This window comes from Rhinoraja longicauda, chromosome 29, assembly GCF_053455715.1.
Source record: "Rhinoraja longicauda isolate Sanriku21f chromosome 29, sRhiLon1.1, whole genome shotgun sequence".
Lineage (NCBI taxonomy): Eukaryota > Metazoa > Chordata > Chondrichthyes > Rajiformes > Arhynchobatidae > Rhinoraja > Rhinoraja longicauda.
Genome location: NC_135981.1, coordinates 3,859,353 through 3,881,562, shown reverse-complemented (window position 1 = coordinate 3,881,562; position 22,210 = coordinate 3,859,353). Strand labels below are relative to the sequence as shown.

At 50.2% G+C, this 22,210-nt stretch overlaps 1 protein-coding gene across 1 annotated transcript in view; it reads right to left on the bottom strand.

Moving 5' to 3' along the window:
• LOC144607539 (protein AF-10-like) overlaps positions 1-22,210 on the bottom strand; it is a 184,435-nt gene that overhangs the window by 52,968 nt on the left and 109,257 nt on the right. The window contains exons 11-12 of the mRNA XM_078424433.1: positions 5,908-6,003; positions 1,919-2,204 (exon numbers count right to left, since the gene is read on the bottom strand). Of these exons, the coding sequence (XP_078280559.1) occupies positions 1,919-2,204; positions 5,908-6,003 (382 nt within the window). The remainder of the gene's footprint in view (positions 1-1,918; positions 2,205-5,907; positions 6,004-22,210) is intronic.

Here is a 22,210-nt window from a genome sequence, read left to right as displayed (position 1 = left end):
CTATTGTCTATTGTAGTTTGGGCATGTTGGCCGGTGTGAGCATGTTGGGCCAATGGGCCTGTTTCCACACTCTATGACTCTATGATTGGATGAGTAGGACTTAGAGGGACTTAACCCCTAGACCGACCAAAGCAGATACAAGTGTTGTCGATTAGTCCACAGCTGAGACCGGCACTGCCAATTTTAAATTTGTGCAAGGTTTGCAGATATGTCGTAGGAGTCTCTCTGAGCTTCCTGTCGAAGCTCTGTGGTTTTCCTCAGTTGAGCGGGTGCTGTTTGATCTTCCGTTACTGGTGCCGTGGGTGATCGTACGTGCAGTTGACAGCGCGCAGGTTTGAGGGCAGCTCTCCGCACGACACCAGTGCCACTCGCAGGTTAGTTTAGAGACACAGCGCGGAATCAGGCCCATCGGTCCAACGTGCCCACTCCGACCCGCGATCCCCGCACATTGTCACTATCCTGCACACACACACTAGTGACAACTTACATTTGCACCGAGCCAATTAACCTACAATCCTGTGTGTCTTTGGAGTGCAGGAGGAAACCAAAGATCACAGAGAAAACCCACGGGGAGAACGTACAGACAGCGCCCGTAGTCGGGATTGAACCCTGGGGTCTGGCGCTTTAAGTGCTGTGAGGCAGCATCTCTACAGCTGCGCCACCGTGCCGCCTTTGTCGATCTGTAGATGCTGCCTAGTTAACTGAGGAGACCATGGAACTATCTGTGTCCGTAGTTTAAACTTCCAGCATTGCCACAGATGGCTGTGGAGGCCATGTCGATGGATATTTTCAAGGCAGTGATTGATGGATTCTTGATTAGTACGGGTGTCAGGGGTTATGGGGAAAAGGCAGGAGAATGGGGACAAAGGCGGTCACGGTGGCGCAGCGGTAGAGTTGCTGCCTTACAGCACTTGCAGCGCCGGAGACCCCGGTTCGATCCCGACTACGGGTGCTGTCTGTGCGGAGTTTGTACGTTCTCCCCGTGACCGCATGGGTTTTCTCCGAGATCTTCGGTTTCCTCACACACACCAAAGACACACAGGTTTGCCGGTTAAATGGCTTGGTGGAAAGATAGATCAGCCATGATTGAATGGCGGAGTAGAATTGATGGGCCGAATGGCCTAATTCTGCTCCGATCACTTATGTACATCCGCACTGTTTTGCAAAAAGTTTTTCCTCATCTCAGTCCTAAATGGCCTAGCCCTTATTCTTAAACTGTGACCCATGGTTCTGGACTCCCCCAACATCGGGAACATTTTTCCTGCATCTAGCCTGTGCAATCCCTTAAGAATTTTATATGTTTCTCTAAGGTCCCCTCTCATCCTTCTAAATTCCAGTGAATACCAGCCCAATCAGCCATGATCACATTGAATGGCGGTGCTGGCTCGAAGGGCCGAATGGCCTCCTCCTGCACCTATTGTCTATTGCCTATTGTCTAATCGACCCAACCTTTCTTCACATGTCAGTCCCGCCATCCCGGGTATTAACCCAGTGAACATCTGTGGTATAGACCGTCCAAAGCAGATACAAGTGTTGTTGACTAGTCCACAGCTGAGACCTGCACTGCCCATTTTAAATTTGTGCAAGGTTTGCAGATATATCGTACATGCCTCTCTGAGCTCCCTGTCGAAGCTCTGTGGTTTTCCCCAGCTGAGCGGGTGGTGTTTGATCTTCCGTTACTGGTGCCGTGCGTGATCGTACGTGCAGTTGACAGCGCGCAGGTTTGAGGGCATCCCTCCGCACGACACCAGTGCCACTCTCCGTTGTATTTTTGCAGGTTAGTTTAGAGATACATCGCAGAATCAGGCCCACCGGCCCACCGTGCCCACTCCGACCCGCGATCCCCGCACATTAACACTATCCTACACACACACACACACTCTGTGGTATTTTGCCGTTGGCCGTTTATGGGCGGTACCTTGCTGAAACAGGCTTGGCGACGAAACGGTGGCAACGATTGGCATGCTCTTGGCTCCGCCGGGCTTCCGTCCCCGCTGGCTGGCGCCATGGCTGGGGGCCTTCTTCCCTTTGGCCTCTGACCTGGCCACCTCGGCTGCCTCCTTCCCGCCCACGAGCGGCACGGACGGTCGCTGGAAATGTTTGCCGGCGAAGGGAGGGGCGGCTTCTTCCAACCCTCTCGTGGCGCTCGTCTTGTAGGCACGGCCGGTACCGCTGCCGCTGCTGCTGGTCGCACTTGTGCAAGTCTGGCGGGCAAGGGAGACATAACAGGAAAAATACCATCAGCACAGCAAACCTACGAGACGCAACGTGGAAGCAGGCCCTTTGACCCATCGAGTCCGTGCCGACCCGCGATCACCCCGTACACTAGTTTAGTTAGGTCAAGAGATAGAGCGGGAAAACAGGTCCTTCGGCCCAAATTGTCTGCACTGACCAGCGATCACACGTACATTAGTCTAGTTTAGAGATGTCATGCGGAAAGAGACCCTTCGGCCCACCGAGTCCGTGCTAACCAGTGATCACCCTATGCACTAGTTTAGTTTACAGATACCGTATGGGAATAGGCACTTTGGCCCATCGAGTCCACACCGACCAGCAATCACCCGTAGACTAGTTCGATCCTACACACCAGGGGCAATTTACTGAAGCCAATCAACCTACAAACCTGCACGTCTTTGGAGTGTGGGAGGAAACCGGAGCACCCAGAGAAAGCCCACGCGGTCACACGGACTCCGTACAGACAGCACCTGTAGTCAGGATCGAACCCGGGTCTCTGGCGCTGTGAGTTTGTATCAAAGTTATTAAGACTCAAATTTTAAAAGAAAAGCAGTGGCAGAGAAAGAAACTGGGATACTAAAACATGTGGTACTTTCAAAACATAGGAGAATTTAAAGAAAAGCATTAATTGTGCAAAATAATACAATATATTGGACCCATGCACCAGTGCCGATCTCCTTGGAACAAGTTTGGACTTTCCACAGACTTGGAGGTTGCAAAATGGTGCCAGAATTGTTCAGACACTGCCTGTTGTTGCAGAGGAGGATCGATTGTCCTCATGTGGAGTGCGATTTGATGGACAAGCGAGCAGAACAAACACTTTACTGTATCTCTGTGCACGTGACAAGAAACGCACCATTGTGCCACTGTTGTACCAATGAAAGTATTCCTCAATAATCAGATCCTGAAGAGAATTTTTGTATTTCGTCACTTTGAATGGAGAGTAGAAACATAGAAACATAGAAAATAGGTGCAGGAGTAGGCCATTCGGCCCTTCGAGCCTGCACCGCCATTCAATATGATCATGGCTGATCATCCAGCTCAGTAGCCTGTACCTGCCTTCTCTCCATACCCCCTGATCCCTTTAGCCACAAGGGCCACATCTAACTCCCTCTTAAATATAGTTCAATGCATGTAAATGTGAGGCGTTGCGTTTTGGGAAGTCAAACCAGGGTATCATACGGTAGTCTGTCCACATATCTGTCCCTCTATCTCCCGCTGGCTTTTGGGGGGGCGCGCGGCTGATAGGACAATCCCATTAGTGTGCTTTCACTTCTTCTTATTTCTAAGCTGCAACCAGAGGCTCAGCGGTAAAGTTGCTGCCTCACAGCACCAGAGCCCCAGGTTCGATCCCGACCACGGGTGCTGTCTGTCACCTGCGCGGGTTTTCTCCTAGATCTTCGGTTTCCTTCCAAATTCCAAAGACGTTCAGGTCTGTAGGATAATTGGCTTGGTATAAATGTAAACGGTCCCTAGTGTGTGTAGGATAGTGTTCGTGTGCGGGGATCGCTGGTCGGCGCGGACTCGGTGGCCCGAGCATTTCCGCCTTGTATCTCTAAACTAGACTCAATATGATTTTTTTTTTAAGTCTTTACTAACATTTATTGTCGTTACCTGAGAAAGTGCAGCACACTAATAAAGCCTACACAGTTGATTATACTTCACATGAGCCATCTCCCAATCTTCCCCATCAGCATTCCAAACATTCCTTTCTCTTTAAAATCCCCCACGTTCAAATATCTTCCCAGCACCTGTGCTTATAATCCTCCATTGCAACATCCATTTAACTTCAGATAGTTCCTCTGTCCCTCTCTTTCCCCTCCCCCTTCCCAGTTCTCCCACTGTCTTCCTGTCTCCTACTACATCCTATCTTTGTCCCTCCCCTGACATCAGTCTGAAGAAGGGTCTCGACCCGAAACGTCGCCCATTCCTTCTCTCCTGAGATACTGCCCGACCCGCTGAGTTACTCCAGCATTTTGTGTCTACCTTCCATTAGCTTCATCCCCACAAAACTCCATCCTGATAATTCCCCACTGCTATCAGGCAACCATCAGCGACATGGGCGGTCACGGTGGCGCAGCGGTAGAGTTGCCGCCTTACAGCGCTTGCAGCGCCGGAGACCCCGGTTCGATCCCGACTACAGGTGCTGTCGGTACGGAGTTTGTACGTTCTCCCCGTGACCTGTGTGTGTTTTCTCCGAGATCTTCGGTTTAGACAATAGACAATAGACAATAGGTGCAGGAGTAGGCCATTCGGCCCGTCGAGCCAGCACCGCCATTCAATGTGATCATGGCTGATCATTCTCAATCAGTACCCCGTTCCTGCCTTCTCCCCATACCCCCTGACTCCGCTATCCTTAAGAGCTCTATCTAGCTCTCTCTTGAATACATTCAGAGAATTGGCCTCCACTGCCTTCTGAGGCAGAGAATTCCACAGATTCACAACTCTCTGACCGAAAAAGTTTTTCCTCATCTCTGTTCTAAATGGCCTACCACTTATTCTTAAACTGTGGCCCCTTGTTCTGGACTCCCCCAACATTGGGAACATGTTTCCTGCCTCTAACGTGTCCAACCCCTTAATAATCTTATACGTTTCGATAAGATCCCCTCTCATCCTTCTAAATTCCAGTGTATACAAGCCTAGTCGCTCCAGTCTTTCAACATATGACAGTCCCGCCATTCCGGGAATTAACCTAGTAAACCTACGCTGCACGCCCTCAATAGCAAGAATATCCTTCCTCAAGTTTGGAGACCAAAACTGCACACAGTACTCCAGGTGTGGTCTCACTAGGGCCCTGTACAACTGCAGAAGTTCCTCCCACACTCCAAAGACGTACAGGTTTGTAAGTTAATTGGCTCGGTATAAATGTAAAAATTGTCCCTAGTGGGTGTAGGATAGTGTTAGTGTGCCGGGATCGCTGGTCGGCGCGGGTCCGGTGGGCCGAAGGGCCTGTTTCCGCGCTGTATCTCTATCTCTAAACTAAAATTATCCTACACACTAGGGACAACTTACAATTTTACAGAAGCCAATTAACCGACAAACCTGCACGTCTTTGGAGTGTGGGAGGAAACCGGAGCACCCGAAGGAAACACACTCGGTCATGGGGTGGACGTACGAACTCCGTATAGACAGCTCCCGTGGTCAGGATCAAACCCGGGTCTCTGGCGCTGTGAGGCAGCAACTCTACCGCTGCGCCACCGTGCCGCCCATGAGCTATCATGGCACCCGGCAAGATGGACATGACCAGCCCTCCAACCAGTCGGTGCCTGCTCCAAGTCAGGAGAGGGGTCTCGACCCGAAACGTCACCATTGAAATGCAGAATATATCTCATCTATCAATTCACAGATTTTTATTTTTAAATGTTTCTGCAAGTTTCTGCCTACTAAATTGACGCCGTGACATGCTACGTTTTTCAGGGTCGAGTGGTCTATCTTGCTCCTCTAGTATCTTTGGTTTAAACTAGAATGTTTTATTCTTAATGTTTTAATATTTTAATGTTTTATTCTTAATTGTTTACTGTATGTTCGTGTTGTTACTTGCGAGCGGAGCACCAAGGCACATTCCTAGTATGTGTACGTACTTGGCCAATAAAACGTATTCATTCATTCATTCTGCACCTGCCTTGGTTTGGGCCAGGCCGAGTTTAATCGCAAGTGCGGGCATCCGCTCACCTTGTCTGTTGTTACTGTGACCGCGCTGACAAGCGAGCTTAAAGACTCCGTGACTTTCTTCACTTTCTGCTTTGGCCTCTCCCTGTCCTTACGGCTCTGTCAAAAAACACAAAGAGAAACAAAGCTCTTCACCAGTGTTGAAGACAGAGGCTGCCGGGAAGATTCGGCTGGTCAGGCAGCTTCTGTGGAGAGAGAAACGTTTCATGTGCACGTTTCATGTGCACGGGTCAACGTTTCATGTGCACGACCTTTCAAAGTTGCCTCAGAGGAAGAGGTTGGGCAGTCCAGGACATTATTCTGTGGATCACAGGAGTTTAGTTTATAGGCATGGCGCGGAAACAGGCCCTTCAGCCCACCCAGTCCGTGCCGACCAGCGATCTCCGTACACCAGCCCTATGGTACACATGCTATGGACAGTTTACAATATTTACTGAAGCCAATTAACCTACAAACCTGTACGTCTTTGGAGTGTGGGAGGAAACCGGAGCACCTGGAGAAAACCCACGCAGGTCACGGGGAGAACGTACAAACTCCGTACAGACAACAGCACCCGTTGTCAAGGATCGAACCCGGGTCTCTGGCACTGTGAGGCAGCAACTCTACCGCAGTGCCACCGCTGTGCCACCGCGCCGCCACTAGGACGCTGAGCGGGGTGATCTTATAGAGGTGTATAAAAACACGGGGGGAATAAATGGGAACCATTCACAGAGTACGGTGGGTCTGAGGAATGAGCTGCCCGAAGAGGCAGTTGAGGCAGGTACTGGAACAGGTACGAGAATGGCCTTCTACGCCCGCACCTCCAGACTCAGGAACAGCTTCATCCCCAGGGCCATAGCTGCTATGAACCGGTCCTGCTGAGCCGGATGGTCACATCACACAGTGAACCGGCACAGATCTACTTGCACTTTATTCTGTTTTAAAACTGTTTCTGATTTTAGACAATAGACAATGGACAATAGGTGCAGGAGGAGGCCATTCGGCCCTTCGAGCCAGCACCGCCATTCAATGTGATCATGGCTGATCATTCTCAATCAGTACCTCGTTCCTGCCTTCTCCCCATACCCCCTGACTCCGCTATCCTTAAGAGCTCTATCTAGCTCTCTCTCGATTTTGTTTCACTGGGTTGTCTAAATTTATACTGATTAGCTAATTAATTTATTGCATCATATGGGAGGTGCATTCCCAATCTCGTTGTAACCCCTGTACAATGACAATAAAGATATATTGTGTTGTATTGTATTTAAACGACACTTGGATAGGTGTATGGATAGGGAAGGTTCAGAGGGATATGGGCCAAAGGGATGCAAATGGGACTGGCGTAGATGGAACACCTTGGTCAGCAGGGAACAGTTGGGCAGAAGGGACTGTGTCGGTGCTGTATGTTTCCATGGATCTATGATGTCATTGCCACAGAGGTCGGTGGAGGCCAAGTCAGTGGATGTTTTTAAGGTGGAGATTGACAGATTCTTGATTTGTACGGGTGTGAGGGGTTATAGGGAGAAGGCAGGAGAATGGGGTTAGGAGGGAAAGATAAATCAGCCACGATTGAATGATGGAGTAGACTTGATGGGCTAATTCTGCTCCAATCACTAATGAACTATGTGAACTTATGAGAAGGAAGGGGATGAACCGAAGCACTAAATAAGGGTGTCAGGGGTTACAGGGAGTTGGGAGGAGGCCACAGGGGCCATGTCGATGGATATTATTAAGGCAGAGATAGAAGGATTCTTGATTAGGCAGGAGAATGAGGTTAAGAGGGAAAGATAGATCAGCCATAATTGAATGGTGGAGTAGACCTGATGGATTAATTCGGCTCCCATCACTTATGAGCCTATGAACATTCAGCCCTTCATGTCTGCTCAGCCACTGATTGAGATATCTTGTGGTCTTGGATGGGGCTGTTCCCAAACCAAGCTGTGATACATCTCGATAGAATGCTTTCTGTGGTGCTTCTGTAGGAGTGGGTGAGAGTTGGTGGGGACATGCCGAACTTCAGAAGGCTTCTCAGGATGTAGAGGCTTTCTTGGCCATCACTTCGGGCAAGAGCAACAAATAGAAACATAGTGAGCAGGCCCTTCCAGCCAGCACCGCCATTCAATGGGATCATGACTGATCATCCAGAATCAGTACCCCAAAATGAAAGGACTTATGAAAGGACTGGATGCAGGAAAAAGTTCCCAATGTTGGGGGAGTCCAGAACCAGGGGCCACACACAGTCTAAGAATAAAGGGGAGGTCATTTACAACTGAGGTGAGAAAAAACCTTTTCACCCAGAGAGTTGTGAATTTGTGGAATTCTCTGCCACAGAGGGCAGTGGAGGCCAATTCACTGGATGAATTTAAAAGAGAATTCGATAGAGCTCGAGGGCCTAGCGGAATCAAGGGATATGGGGAGAAGGCAGGCATGGGTTACTGATTGTGGATGACCAGCCATGATCACAATGAATGGCGGCGCTGGCTCGAAGGGCCGAATGGCCTCCTCCTGCACCTATTTTCTATGTTTCTATGTAAAATGCCACGATTGCAAATGATGGCCAGGTTCAATAACGGACTGAGTAAAAGGAGGTGTTATTTTGTCATCCGTTACTTTACAGAGTTTTGGCAGCGTACACTGGGCACGGGGGAATGAGATTCAAACTTGGCTTTGCTTTGGGAAATGGAGGCTGCCGGGAAATCTGCCAGGATTCTTATCGCTGGTTGTCATCCAGGCAGTCCTTCCTGGAAAGTGTCTTTGTGTGTGTGTGTCGTGAGAACTACATCCAGTTTTCCCACGAAGATAAACGAAGGGAAGGAATGGGTGACATTTCGGGTCCCTTCCTCGGACTGAACTTCACCCGTTCCTTCTCTCCAGAGACACTGCCTGTCCCCCGCTGAGTTACTCCAGCATTTTGTGTCTATCTTCGATTTAAACCGGCGTCTGCAGTTCTTTCCCACACATCCAGTTTTCCCACCTTGCCATCTGGAGTGAAATCATCTACTGACTCTCAATGTGGGTTCACACTCGGCTAGTCAGTCTTGCAAGGCCGGGAGGTTGGAAAACCAGGAGATAAAGACACGAGCAAGTTACCCCCAGGCAATCAAGCCATTGTGTGCAGTTACAGGATAAAGGGTATGTTATTTAGTGCCAGATGAAGTCTGATTAAAGATTGTTCAAAGGTCTCCATTGAGGTAGATGGGTGATCTGGACCGCACTGTAGTTGGCAAGAGGACCTGACTACAGTTGGGAAGAACCTGTCCCTGAATCTGTAGGTGTGCGTTTTCACACTTCTGTACATCTTGCCTGATGGGAGGGGGGAGAAGAGGGAGTGAGACTGGGAGTGAGAAGGGGTGAGACTGGTCCTTGATTGTGGTGCTGGCCTTGCCGAGGTAGCGTGAGGTGTAGATAGAGTCAATGGAAGGGAGGTCGGTTTGTGCGTGCGATGGTCTGTGTTATGTCTACAACTCTCTGCAATCTCTCGCTGTCTTGGATGGAGGTGTTCCCAAACCGTGCTGTGATGCATCCCGATAAAATGCTTTCGACAACACATCTGTAGAAGTTGATGAGGGTTGTCGGGGACATGCTTTATTAAACAGCCTTTCTTGTACAATCTAGACGGCAAGACTGAATAGCAAGAGTAATCAAGGACCTGGTCACTCCTTCTCCATGTTCTCATTGCGCAGAAGATAGATAAATAAACTACAGGTTTATTCATCACAGCTTCTTGCCGACAACAATCAGGCTCTTGGACACTATGAAACGCTGACTAAACTATGAACTGCCTTGGTTCTACATCATTAAGGACATCATTCCTGGGATAGTGCTGGTGTACGGGGATGATCGCTGGTCGACGTGGGCCGAAGGGCCTGTTTCTGCATTGTATCGCTAAAGCCTAAAGATTCTGCTCTGCCTTTCGATCATGGCCGATCTATCTTTCCCCCTCAACCTCGTTCTTCTGCCTTCCCCCCGTAACCTTTGACGCCCTTACTAATCAAGCACCTATCAATCTCAACCGGCCTCCACCGCTATCAGTGGCAATGAACTCCACGGATTCACCGCCCTCTGACTCGGTGAGGTCTCCCTGTATGCTTTGTGCATCAGGATTTTGCTTTCCATACACGCTGCATGGGGCAGCCTGCAAGTGGTGTGTGCAAGATAGATCCTGCCCCTGTAGGTTGATAACGCACATAAGGGAGGAAGTTGGCCCCTTTTTTTAACGCACTGAAGCAGTGACTGCTGAGAGAGATGTGATAAGTTCATTGTGTGGCTGTGTTCTTAACTTAACTAAGTCCAAACAAGAGTCTGAAATCAGCGTGATTCTTTGCACTTACTGTGGATTAGTTTGAGGGTGGAACCGGTTACCCAGGCACGGAGGCTAAAATTCACCAGGGTGAGCTGTAACTAACAGCCCCTGGAAGGTTGAATGACTTGACTTGACTTGAACATGCAGATGGAGACCTGTAATCAATGCCACAAAACAGCCAGATGAGGCCCAGAAGCGGCTGGTGCCGACTACAAGACAACAGCGACTTATCACCGGAAGCTACAACTGAACAACACGGAGCCACAGCTAATTTAGAACGGAGATGAGGAAGAACTTTTTCAGTCAGAGAGTGGTGAAGGTGTGGAATTCTCTGCCTCAGAAGGCAGTGGAGGCCAGTTCGTTGGATGCTTTCAAGAGAGAGCTGGATACAGCTCTTAAGGATAGCGGAGTGAGGGGGTATGAGGAGAAGGCAGGAACGAGGTACTGATTGAGAGTGATCAGCCATGATCGCATTGAATGGCGGTGCTGGCTCGAAGGGCTGAATGGCCTACTCCTGCACCTATTGTCTATTGTCTATAATCCAAGGGAGAGCTACAGGGCAGCGTAAGGCTGGCGCCAAGAGGTCAACGATGACTCTGAGCTGCCCACCGTCAGGCAGCCTCTACACACCCTCCTTCAGGGACTGCAAGGACCAGCCGCCACCCCGGCCACTCCCTCCTCTCCCCTCTCCCTTCGGGCAAATAGGTGCAGTAGTGTGAAAACGCACACCTCCAGATTCAGGGACAGTTTCTTCCCAGCTGTTATCAGGCAACTGAACCAACCTATCAACAACTCGAGATCCTATCTACCTCACTAGTGACCCTACGTTACTTTACACTGAACGTCACGCCCTCATCACGTATCTGTAGGCAGTGGATAGCTCGATTGTAATCGTGTATTGTCTTTCCGCTGACTGGGATAGCACGCAACAAAAGATTTACACTATACCTCGGCACACGTAACAGAAACTGAAATGGCACAGCTACGTATTGGGCGTCCATCTCACAGGTGAATCTTCTAACCCACCACTCTATCTCCAGGTCCCTCAGGTCGGCCGACTTGGAGCTACTGAAGCGCGGTCTAGGCTTAAGCTCAGGGGTGACCGCGCTTTTGCTGTTGCAGCTCCTAGACTGTGGAACAGCATCCCTCTCCCCATCAGAACTGCCCCCTCCATCGACTCCTTTAAGTCCAGGCTCAAAACCTATTTCTACTCCATAGCGTTTGAGGCCCTCTGAGGGGGCGCTGTGAACTGTTTATGTATGTGCTGTTATGTTTGTGAGCCATTGTATGTTCGTTCTTAGTACCTGAACCGATGTACAGCACTTTGGTCAACGTGGGTTGTTTTTAAATGTGCTATACAAATAAAATTGACTTGACTTGACTTGAATACTCCTCTTCCTTCCCTGTCTGCCGTTATACTGTGCATCTGATCCACACAACCTGACCCATCCTTGCCCGCAGCACCTGGGACCAGGTACACTGGTATCCTGAATCAGGACCAGTCAATTAGTTGGTCTCTGTGGCACGATCGGTTAGCTGAAAGATGGGCAGTTCAAACCCACCCTGGGACAATCTGACATTTTGGGGCGGCGGTAGAGTTGCTGCCTCACAGCGCCAGAGACCCGGGTTCGATCCTGGCTATGGGATGCTGAATGTACGGATTTTGTACGTTCTCCCCGTGACCGAGTGGGTTTTTCTCCGGGTGCTCTGGTTTTCTCCCACATTCCAAAGACGTGCAGGGTTGTAGGTTAATTGGCTTCTGTAAATTTCCCCCCTAGTGTGCACATAGAACTAGTGCCTAGTTATTATCTCAATGGAGTTAGGTTAGGTAAGGGGGAGGTGCAGCGAGACCTGGGTGTCCTTGTACACCAGTCACTGAAAGTTGGCGTGCTGCAGGTACTGCAGGCAATGAAGAAAGCTAATGGCATGTTGGCCTTCATAACAAGAGGATTTCAGTATAGGAGCAAAGAGATTCTTCTACAGTTGTATAGGGCCCTGGTAAGACCACATCTGGAGTATTGTGTACAGTTTTGGTCTCCTAATTTGAGGAAGGACATCCTTGTAATTGAGGCAGTGCAGCGTGGGTTCACGAGATTGATCCCTGGGATGGCGGGACTGACATATGAGGAAAGATTGAAAAGACTAGGCTTGTATTCACTGGAGTTTAGAAGGATGAGAGGGGATCTTATAGAAACATATAAAACTATAAAAGGACTGGACAAGCTAGAGGCAGGAAAAATGTTCCCAATGTTGGGCGAGTCCAGAACCAGGGGCCACAGTCTTAGAATAAAGGGGTGGCCATTTAAAACTGAGGTGAGAAAAAACATTTTCACCCAGAGAGTTGTGAATTTATGGAATTCTCTGCCACAGAGGGCAGTGGAAGCCAAATCACTGGATGGATTTAAGAGAGAGTTAGATAGAGCTCTAGGGGCTAGTGGAATCAAGGGATATGGGGAGAAGACAGGCACGGGGTATTGATTGGGGACGATCAGCCATGATCACAATGAATGGCGGTGCTGGCTCAAAGCGCCGAATGGCCTCCTCCTGCATCTATTTTCTATTGTTTCTTTCTTAATTTTTTTTATTTTATAATTGATTACAATGCATATAACAACAACAGTAAACCCCATCCCTCCCCTTCCCTACATAATCATGAAAACAAACAAACAAAAACAAACAAATAAATAAATTAAAATACATTAAAAAAAAACATAACTACAATGTAACAAAAAAAAGGCAAAGGCACAAAAACATGAGGCAAGGTCATTTTCACAAGTCAAATATTTCAGTATTTTCACTGCTGGATTCAAAGAAGGTACAAAAGCCTGAGGCATTGAGGGGATAGTTTTACTTGTCCTTAATATGCTGCAGCACTGGGTTCCATATGTTGAAGAACTTTTGAGGGTTGCCAGACAATTCATATCTCAACCTCTCTACGTGTAATATGCCCATTAATTCTCTTAACCAAGTCTCAAACTGAGGAGCAGAGTCTGATTTCCATAGTTTCTATGTGATTATCGCTGGTCGGCGTTGACTCGATGGGCCGAAGGGCTTGTTTCCACACTGTATCTCTACACTAAACTAAACTAAATAAGAATTTTAATTTGTGCAGATCCTTGCTGTCTCAATTAAAAGGGAGTTTTGCGGGACCTTTGTACAATAATAGTTTGACCACAACTGGTGTACAGCTTCTAAAACCTGGTCATCATATGTTGGGATGTGTGTGGAGGTCCTTGATAGTGATTCACCAAAATGGTTCCAGGAAGGAGGGATTTCAGTTTAGTTTAGTTTAGTTTAGAGATACAGCGCGGAAACAGGCCCTTTCGGCCCACCGGGTTCGCACCGACCAACGATCCCCGCACTTTAACACTATCCTACACCCACTAGGGACAATTTTTATATTTACCAAGCCAATTAACTTACAAACATGTACGTCTTTGGAGCGTGGGAGGAAATTGAAAATCTTGGAGAAAGTTCGCGCAGGTCACGGGGAGAGCGTACAAACTCCGTACAGACAGCACCCGTAGTCAGGATCGAACCCGGGTCTCCGGCGCTGCATTCGCTGTAAGGCAGCAACTCTACCGCTGCACCACCCTAAAGCTCTGAGATTACACTGGAAAAACTGTTGTTCTCCTTTGAGCAAAGACGTGTTGGAGGAGATTTGACAGACGTAGACACGATCAAAGACACGAGGAACTGCAGATGCTGGTTTACAACAACAAAAAAGACACCAAGTGCTGGAGTAACTTAGTGCTCCGAATAGCATCCCTGGAGAGCGTGGACAAGCGATGTTTTTGGGTTGGAACCTTTCTTCAGACTGATTGCAGTCGGGGTGCGAAAGCTGGAGGAGAGGTGGGGGTGGGGTAACGCTTGGCGAGTGATGGGTGGGTACAGGTGAGGGGGGGGGTTTATGATTGGCAGATGGTTGGACAAAGACCGGGGATGAAAAGACAAAAGGTGTGAGATTAGGTCAGAAGGAGCACGAAATATGGATACAGGTGGAAGGGGGGGGGGGAAGGGGAAAGTACGAAATAGGTGTGCGTTCAGGTGGGGCACAGATATGAGAGGTGACACTCCACAGACGTACAAGTTTGTAGGTTAATTGGCTTCCGTAAAATTGTCCCAAGTGTGTCGGATAGAACTAGTGTGCCCCCGAATGTGTCGGGAGTGTGTATGAAAGTGGGATAGCACAGAACGTGGGGTGGCGCAGGGGTAGAGTCGCTGCCTTGCACGTTCTCCCCATGACCGCGTGGGTTTTCTCCGCGATCATCGGTTTCCTCCCACACTCCAAAGACGTACAGGTTTGTAGGTTAATCGGCTTGGTGTAAATTGTCCCTAGTGTGTGTGTGTGTGTGTGTGTGTTGGATAGTGTTAATGTGCGGGGATCGCAGGTCGGTGCGGACTCGGTGGGCCGAAGGGCCTGTTTCCGCGCTGTATCTTTAAACTAAACTAAACTAAAACAATCTCCACCTATATCCTTCCTTTGTCCCGCCCCCCTGGCATCAGTCTGAAGAAGGGTCTCGACCCGAAACGTCACCCATTCCTTCTCTCCTGAGATACTGCCTGACCTGCTGAGTTACTCCAGCATTTTGTGAGTAAATACCTTCGATTTGTACCAGCATCTGCAGTTATTTTCTTATATTCTTAAACTAAAACAGTAATGAGAGGGGTGTGGGATAAGAGGGGACAGTGTTGAAATTCCCTCCCTAATTCTCTCTCTCTCTTTCTTTAAGATACACCTTGTTGCTGCAACCTTTTCATTGCTTGCCTCAATATTTCTCGATCTGTCTCCAAGAGTCAGATTTTAGCTGATAATGCACCAGAGGAATACTTGGGGATGTGTTTATTAGGTTAGAAGGTCTCTGCCATTGCAAGTTGCTGCTCAAGAGGATTTAGAATGTAGACTAATCTCCAGAAAGCTGTCAAACTGGTTTACATCATAATCGCAGTAGCTCTTTCACGGAATAATTCAGGCAGCTGTTCTCCATTAAAGAGTCCAACAAATTCTATTAACCCTCTGAGACCACAAGCTGCCCTTATTGGCAACACAGAAGAGTCAGCTGGGACTCTATTTCTTAGAACACAGAAGGAATAAGGATGATATAGAGGAACATAAAATCATGAGAGGAACAGATCGGATAGATGCACAGAGTCTCTTGGCCAGAGTAGGTGAATCGAGGACCAGAGGCCACAGGTTTAAGGTGAAGGGGGAAAAGATTTAATAGGAATCTGAGTGGTAATGTTTTTCACACAAAGGGTGGTGGGTGTATGGAACGAGCTGCAGGAGGAGGTAGTTGAGGCAGGGACAATCCCAACGTTTAAGAAGCAGTTAGACAGGTACATGGATAGGACAGGTTTGGAGGGATGTGGAATAAACGCAGGCAGGTGGGACTAGTGTAGCTGGGACATGTTGGCAGTGTGGGCACGTTGGGCAGAAGGGCCTGTTTCCACGCTGTATCACTCTATGACGTGATGTACGATCATGTTACGGGTTGAGATGATTGTTCGGCCCAACTTGCCCACTGTATCATTCTATGACTATAACACAGGGGCCAGAGACTCCTCTGAGTTTTTCGGAGTGTGCCAGGGATTGTATTCGAGGCCGCAGGTTTTGGTCAAGGCAGGGGTTGTGATGGGGGGGCAGGTATCAGAAGTCACTCTGAAGGGGGGTGGGGTGTGTGTGAGGAGCCAGAGGGTGGAGGGGTGAACATGTGAACAAGGAGTGGGGACATTTTACAATTTCACCAAAGCCAATGAAAACTACAAACCCGCACGTCTCTGGAGTGCGAGAGGAAACCGGAGCAGCAGGAGAAAACCCACGCAGGTCATGGGGAGAACGTGCAAACTCCGTACAGACTGCACTCGCAGTCAGGATCGAACCGGGTCTCTGGCGCTGTAAGGCAGCAACTCTACCGCTGCGCCACCGTGCCGCCCTCTTCAATGTTGCGCTGGGTCTGGGGAGGGGGGGGGGGGGGGTGGGGGAGAGGGAGGTTTGTTTTTGGTTGAGCAGAGTCAACAGCAGCCTTGTTTACCCTCCTCAGGGACACCCACCACTCCCTAAAGAAGCAGTAGCTGTTTCTGTGCCTTCCTGTCCCTTGAGAGATGAACTGAGTGCAACAGTCCTTAAGGCATAATCACACGCAGCAGAGACAGGTGTTGGCAAGCTATTATTTAGTTCAGTTCAGAGATACAGCGAGCAAACAGTCCCTTCAGCCCACCGAGTCCACGCCGACCAACGCTCACAGTTCTATGCTATCTAGGGGTTGCCAACTATCTCACTCCCAAATAAGAGGCAAAAGGTGACGTCACCACCCCACGCCCCACGTGACCTCACCCAGTCAGCAGCCACGTGCTCCCGCTCCACCAATGGCGGCTGCCCGGGCCGACAGGCAGATTGCTACGCAACCTCCGTTAGGCGAACACAATCGGCCCCGCTCCTCGAACACACACCGTTAGCCTACGGTGTCCGGGCCTACAGCAGCCCCAGGGACTACAGTATCCAGGCCTACAGCGGCCCCTGGGCCTACAGCGCCCTCCGGGCCTACATGTCCAGGCCTACACTGTCCGGGCCTACAGCGCCCACCGGGCCCACATTGTCCAGGCCTACAGCACCACCCGGGCCTACATGTCCAGGCCTACTCTGTCTGGGCCTACAGCGCCCCCTGGGCCTACAGTGTCCGGGCCTACAGCGCCCACCGGGCCCACATTGTCCAGGCCTACAGCGCCCCCTGGGCCTACAGTGTCCAGGCCTACACTGTCTGGGCCTACAGCGCCCCCTAGGCCTACAGTGTCCAGGCCTACACTGTCCGGGCCTACAGCACCCACCGGGCCCACATTGTCCAGGCCTACAGCGCCCCCTGGGTCTACAGTGTCCAGGCCTACACTGTCCGGGCCTACAGCGCCCACCGGGCCCACATTGTCCAGGCCTACAGCGCCCCCTGGGCCTACAGTGTCCAGGCCTACACTGTCCGGGCCTACAGCGCCCCCAGGGCCTAATACGGGGTAAGGGCGGTCCCGTACAGGACAAACAAATTTAGCCAAAAATACGGGATGTCCCGGCTAATACGGGACAGTTGGCGACCCTCATGTTATCCCAGTTTCCACATCCTACACACTGGGAGCAATTTACAACAAACCGACAGGGATGGCGGTCGGTGTGATGAGACGTGTGAAGCATCAGCATTCTCTCATTGACCCCCATCTTTATGCCACATACACGTGAAACTCGCCCCAACACCTGAGCAGTGAGGGAGGAGCAAAGTCAAGTCCCGTTATGCACCTGAGCCAAACGGAGTGGCTTACTGGCACGGCGGCAGAGTTACTGCCTCACAGCGCCCGAGACCTGGGATCGATCCCGACTACGGGTGCTGTCTGTGCGGAGTTTGTACATTCGCCCCGTGACCGCGTGGGTTTTCTCCGGGAGCCCCGGTTTCCTCCCGCACAACCAGCAGCTGGAGTTCATTTTTATGACATCTCTTCCACAGACGCTGCTTGGGCTACTGCGTAGATTCATTGAGTCATACGGCACAGGAACAGGCCCGTCGGCCAAAATCGTTCTTGTGTACGCATATGACGAGGAGGTTGCCAGGACTTGAAGGTCTGAGCTATGGGCAGAGGTTGAGTAGGCTTGGACACTATTCCATGGCCGACGGGCCTGTTTCCGCGCTGTATCTCTAAACTGAACTAAACTAAAAATGATGGGTGACGTTTGGGGTCGGAACCCTTCCACAGACGGGATTAGAATTTACTGGAATTTTTCTTGGACTAAACGTTATTCCCTTTATCCTGTACCTGCACACTGTGGACGGCTCGATTGTAATCAATTATGTATAGCATTATGGGTAGCAGGCAATAAAAAATATTTTCACTGTACCCTGGCACACGTGACAATAAACTAAACAAAACCTAAAGCCAGCAAGACTGATCAAGATAAACCGTGGCTCCTCAGTGCAACTGAACGGAAAAAAGCCCCCAGATCTCCTGCAGTGAATCATGTGTGGATTTGATTTCATGTTTTTGCTTGCTGCCACCGATCTCTCAAAGTTCATCCAGTCACACAAACTCTGGAGAGGATTAATGCCTTGCACAGAGAAGATTTATAAGTCTGATGTAAGGTGTCGGATTCAGGGAAGGATAAACGGGCTGGGGCATCTTTCCCCTTGAGGAAACGTAACTGAGAGATGACCTCATAGAAGTCTTTCAAATTACGAGACAGAATTGTGTTGGATGGGACTGCAGATGCTGGTTTAAACCAAAGATAGACACTAAAACCTGGAGTAACTCAGCGGGACAGGCAGCAACTCTGGAGGGAAGGAACGGGTGACGTTTCGGGCCGAGACCCTTCTTCAGACTGACTAACTCGGTCCCTCTGAGTTACTCCAGCTTCTTGTGCGACAGAACTGATGCTGAAAGAATTTCCATCTGGTGAAGGAGAGCGCATTCATTGAATCTTTGACAAATGCAGCATGGAAACAGGCCCTTCGGCCCAACGAGTCCATACTGACCGTCGATCACCTGCTCACACTGGTTCTGTGATATCCCACTAGTTCCCACTGTGTATGGGACTGTCGTATGTTGAAAGGCTGGAGCAATTAGGCTTGTATACACTGGAATTTAGAAGGATGAGGGGGGATCTTATTGAAACATATAGGATAATTAGGGGATTGGACACATTAGAGGCAGGAAACATGTTCCCAATGTTGGGGGAGTCCAGAACAAGGGGCCACAGTTTAAGAATAAGGGGTAGGCCATTTAGAACGGAGACGAGGAAGAACTTTTTCAGTCAGAGAGTGGTGAAGGTGTGGAATTCTCTACCTCAGAAAGCAGTGGAGGCCAGTTCGTTGGATGCTTTCAAGAGAGAGCTGGATAGAGCTCTTAAAGATAGCGGAGTGAGGGGGTATGGGGAGAAGGCAGGAACGGGGTACTGATTGAGAGTGATCAGCCATGATCGCATTGAAAGGCGGTGCTGGCTCGAAGGGCTGAATGGCCTCCTCCTGCACCTATTGTCTATTGTCTATTGTCTATATCCCACTCTTGCATCCACCCCCTCACAGACCAGGGGCAATTTACAGAGGGCCAATTGACCTACAAACCCGCACGTATTTGGGATGTGTGAGGAAACCGGAACACCTGGAGGAAACCCACGCGGTCACAGGGAGAACGTACAAACCGAGCTGCATCGGTTTCTTCCCAGCTCTCACCAGGCAACTGAACTATCCTATCAACAACAAGAGTGTGGCCCTGAGATACCATCCATCTCATTGGAGACCCTCGGACTATCTTTAATCGGACTTTACTGGAGTTTATCTTGCACTATACATTATTCCCTTTATTCCCTTTATCCTGTCTCTGTACACTGTGGACGGCTCGATTGTAATCATGTAGAGCCTTTCCGCTGACTGGATACCACGCAACAAAAAACTTTTCACTGTACACGTGACACTAAACTGAACTACACTAATCTCTGTCGCACCCAGAGAAAAGCCACACAGCCACAGGGAGAACGTACAAACTTAATGCGTACAGCACCCGTAGTCAGGATCGAACCCAGTTTGCAGACGCTGCAAGGCAGCAACTCTACCACTGCACCACCATCCATGGAAAGATCTTAAACTAGGAAGGGAGGAGAACCTGAAGAAGGGTCTCGACCCGAAACGTCACCTGTTCCTTCTCTCCAGAGATGCTGCCTGGCCCGCTGAGTTACTCCAGTATTTTGTGTCTACCTTTGGTGTCAACCAGCGTCTGCAGTTCCTTCCTTTGCAAGGATGGGGAACAAAAAAACCTGGCCCAAAATTGCAAAGTCCTGTTGCTCACAATCCTCCACTGAAAGTCCTGACGTGATGCCTCAGGAAGCAGACACCAGATCCAGACGTCAGAACCTACAGCAACTTCAGATTACCCAGGACAGGCGTGCAAGGCAGGTATTTGCAATATCCATCCTACAGATCAAAGTGTGTGCACAGAATCCCTGTCCCCACCGGCCCCTCCATCTCTGGCAAATTACCCTCCTGCTGATGTTAAATCTGCCTCCAGTCTCCGCGTCCAGGACTGGTTTCAATGAAACTCGTTCTGTTTGCAATAACAATTGTGAGGAGCAGTGGTTTTGAAAGCAAGTATCAGGGCAGGCGGCACCGTGCCGAACGTGTAACCGTGACCACGGGCCAGACGGCACTGCGCCGAACATGTAACCGTGACCATGGGCCAAACGGCACCGCGCCGAACATGTAACCGTGACATTAATCACGGGCCAGAGGGCACCGCGCCGAACATGTAACCGTGACCATGGGCCAAACGGCACCGTGCCGATCATGTAACCGTGACCACGGGCCAGACGGCACCGCGCCGAACGTGTAACCGTGACCACGGGCCAGACGGCACCGCGGCGAACGTGTAACCGTGACCACGGGCCAGACGGCACCGCGGCGAACGTGTAACCGTGACATTAATCACGGGCCAGAGGGCACCGCGCCTAAACCGTAACCATGGGCCAGACGGCACCGCCCTGAACCCGTAACCATGGGCCAGACGATACCGCGCCGAACCCATTACCGTGGGCCAGATGGCACCGCGCCGAACCCGTAACCGTGACCACGGGCCAGACGATACCGTGCCGAAGCCGTGACATTAATCACGGGCCAGACGGCACCGCGCCGAACCCATAACCGTGACCACGGGCAGGCGGCACCGTGCCCAAACCGTAACCGTAATCACGAGCCTAACCGTCCTAAAGTAAGTTGACATGCATGACATGCAGCGGGAATACCATTCACCTTGACAACCATCACAACTTCAAAGGCATGTGCTGGGGGAGGGAAGGGCCATGGGGTGGGGCCCACAGCAAGACCACCTGGCGCTGGGAGAAGGAGGGGGTGGAGAGGAGACCTTAATGCTGCACAGACAGGGTGCCTTGGTCATAAAAGGCCCAGGCAGAGTGGACAGTCATAGAGTCATGCAGTGTGGAAACAGGCCCTTCCGTCCAACCTGCCCAGGCCGGCCAACATGTCCCAGCAATACTAGTCCCACCTGCCCGCATTTTGTCCATATCTCTCCAAACCTGTCCTACGCACGCATCTATGGATGTCCGATCTATGGGTGTGGAGAGGATGTTTCCACTAGGGGGGCGGGAGAGTCTAGGACTAGAGGTCACAGCCTCAGAATTAAAGGACGTTCCTTTAGTAAGGAGATGTGGAAGGATTTCTTTCGACAGAGGGTGGTGAACCTGTGGATTTCATTGCCACAGACGGTTGTGGAGGCCAAGTCAATGGATAATTTTAAGGCAGAGATGCTTAGATTGTTGATTGGTACTGGTGTCAAGGTTTATGGGGAGAAGGCGGGAGAATGAGGTTGAGGGGGAAAGATAGATCGGCCATGGTTGAATAGCAGAGATGGGTCGAATGGCCTAATTCTGCTCCTATCACTCATGAGCTTATATTAGACAGGGCGAGGCCAACTTCACAATCGATGGGAGTGTAGGAAGGAATTGCAGATGTTGGCAAAGAAACGAAGATAGACACAAATAGAGTAATTCTTCCTTCAAACAGAGAGCGCAGATGTGCAAGGGCACATCCCCGATGCAGGGGCTGTGATTAACAACACACTCAGCACATCCCTGTGAAATTCCACCCAGGCCCCAGCAAACGTGCAGCCTGCCAGACCCACATCATATCTTCTTCCCCCACCCGCGGCCGACGAGGTTCAACGTTCATACCACTCGTTATCACCGACCCCACAGCCTGCAACGGACCATTGTGGGCCCCACCTTCCCTTGATCATCGTTGCCACCTGCATATCTTTCATTAATTTGTTCTCTGTGCCATCTACACCTCTCTTTTCCCCTCGCCCCCCCCAACCCTCAATCTGAAGAAGGGTCTCGACCCGAAACGTCACCTGTTCCGTCTTGTTGAGTCTCGTTGTCTGTAACTCGTTTTCACCCAGCCCACAGCTAACAATGGCCTATTTCCTTCATCATCGTTGTTTGTTTGCATTTATCTTTCATTTCTTTTGTTCTGTATCTCTCTCTCTCTC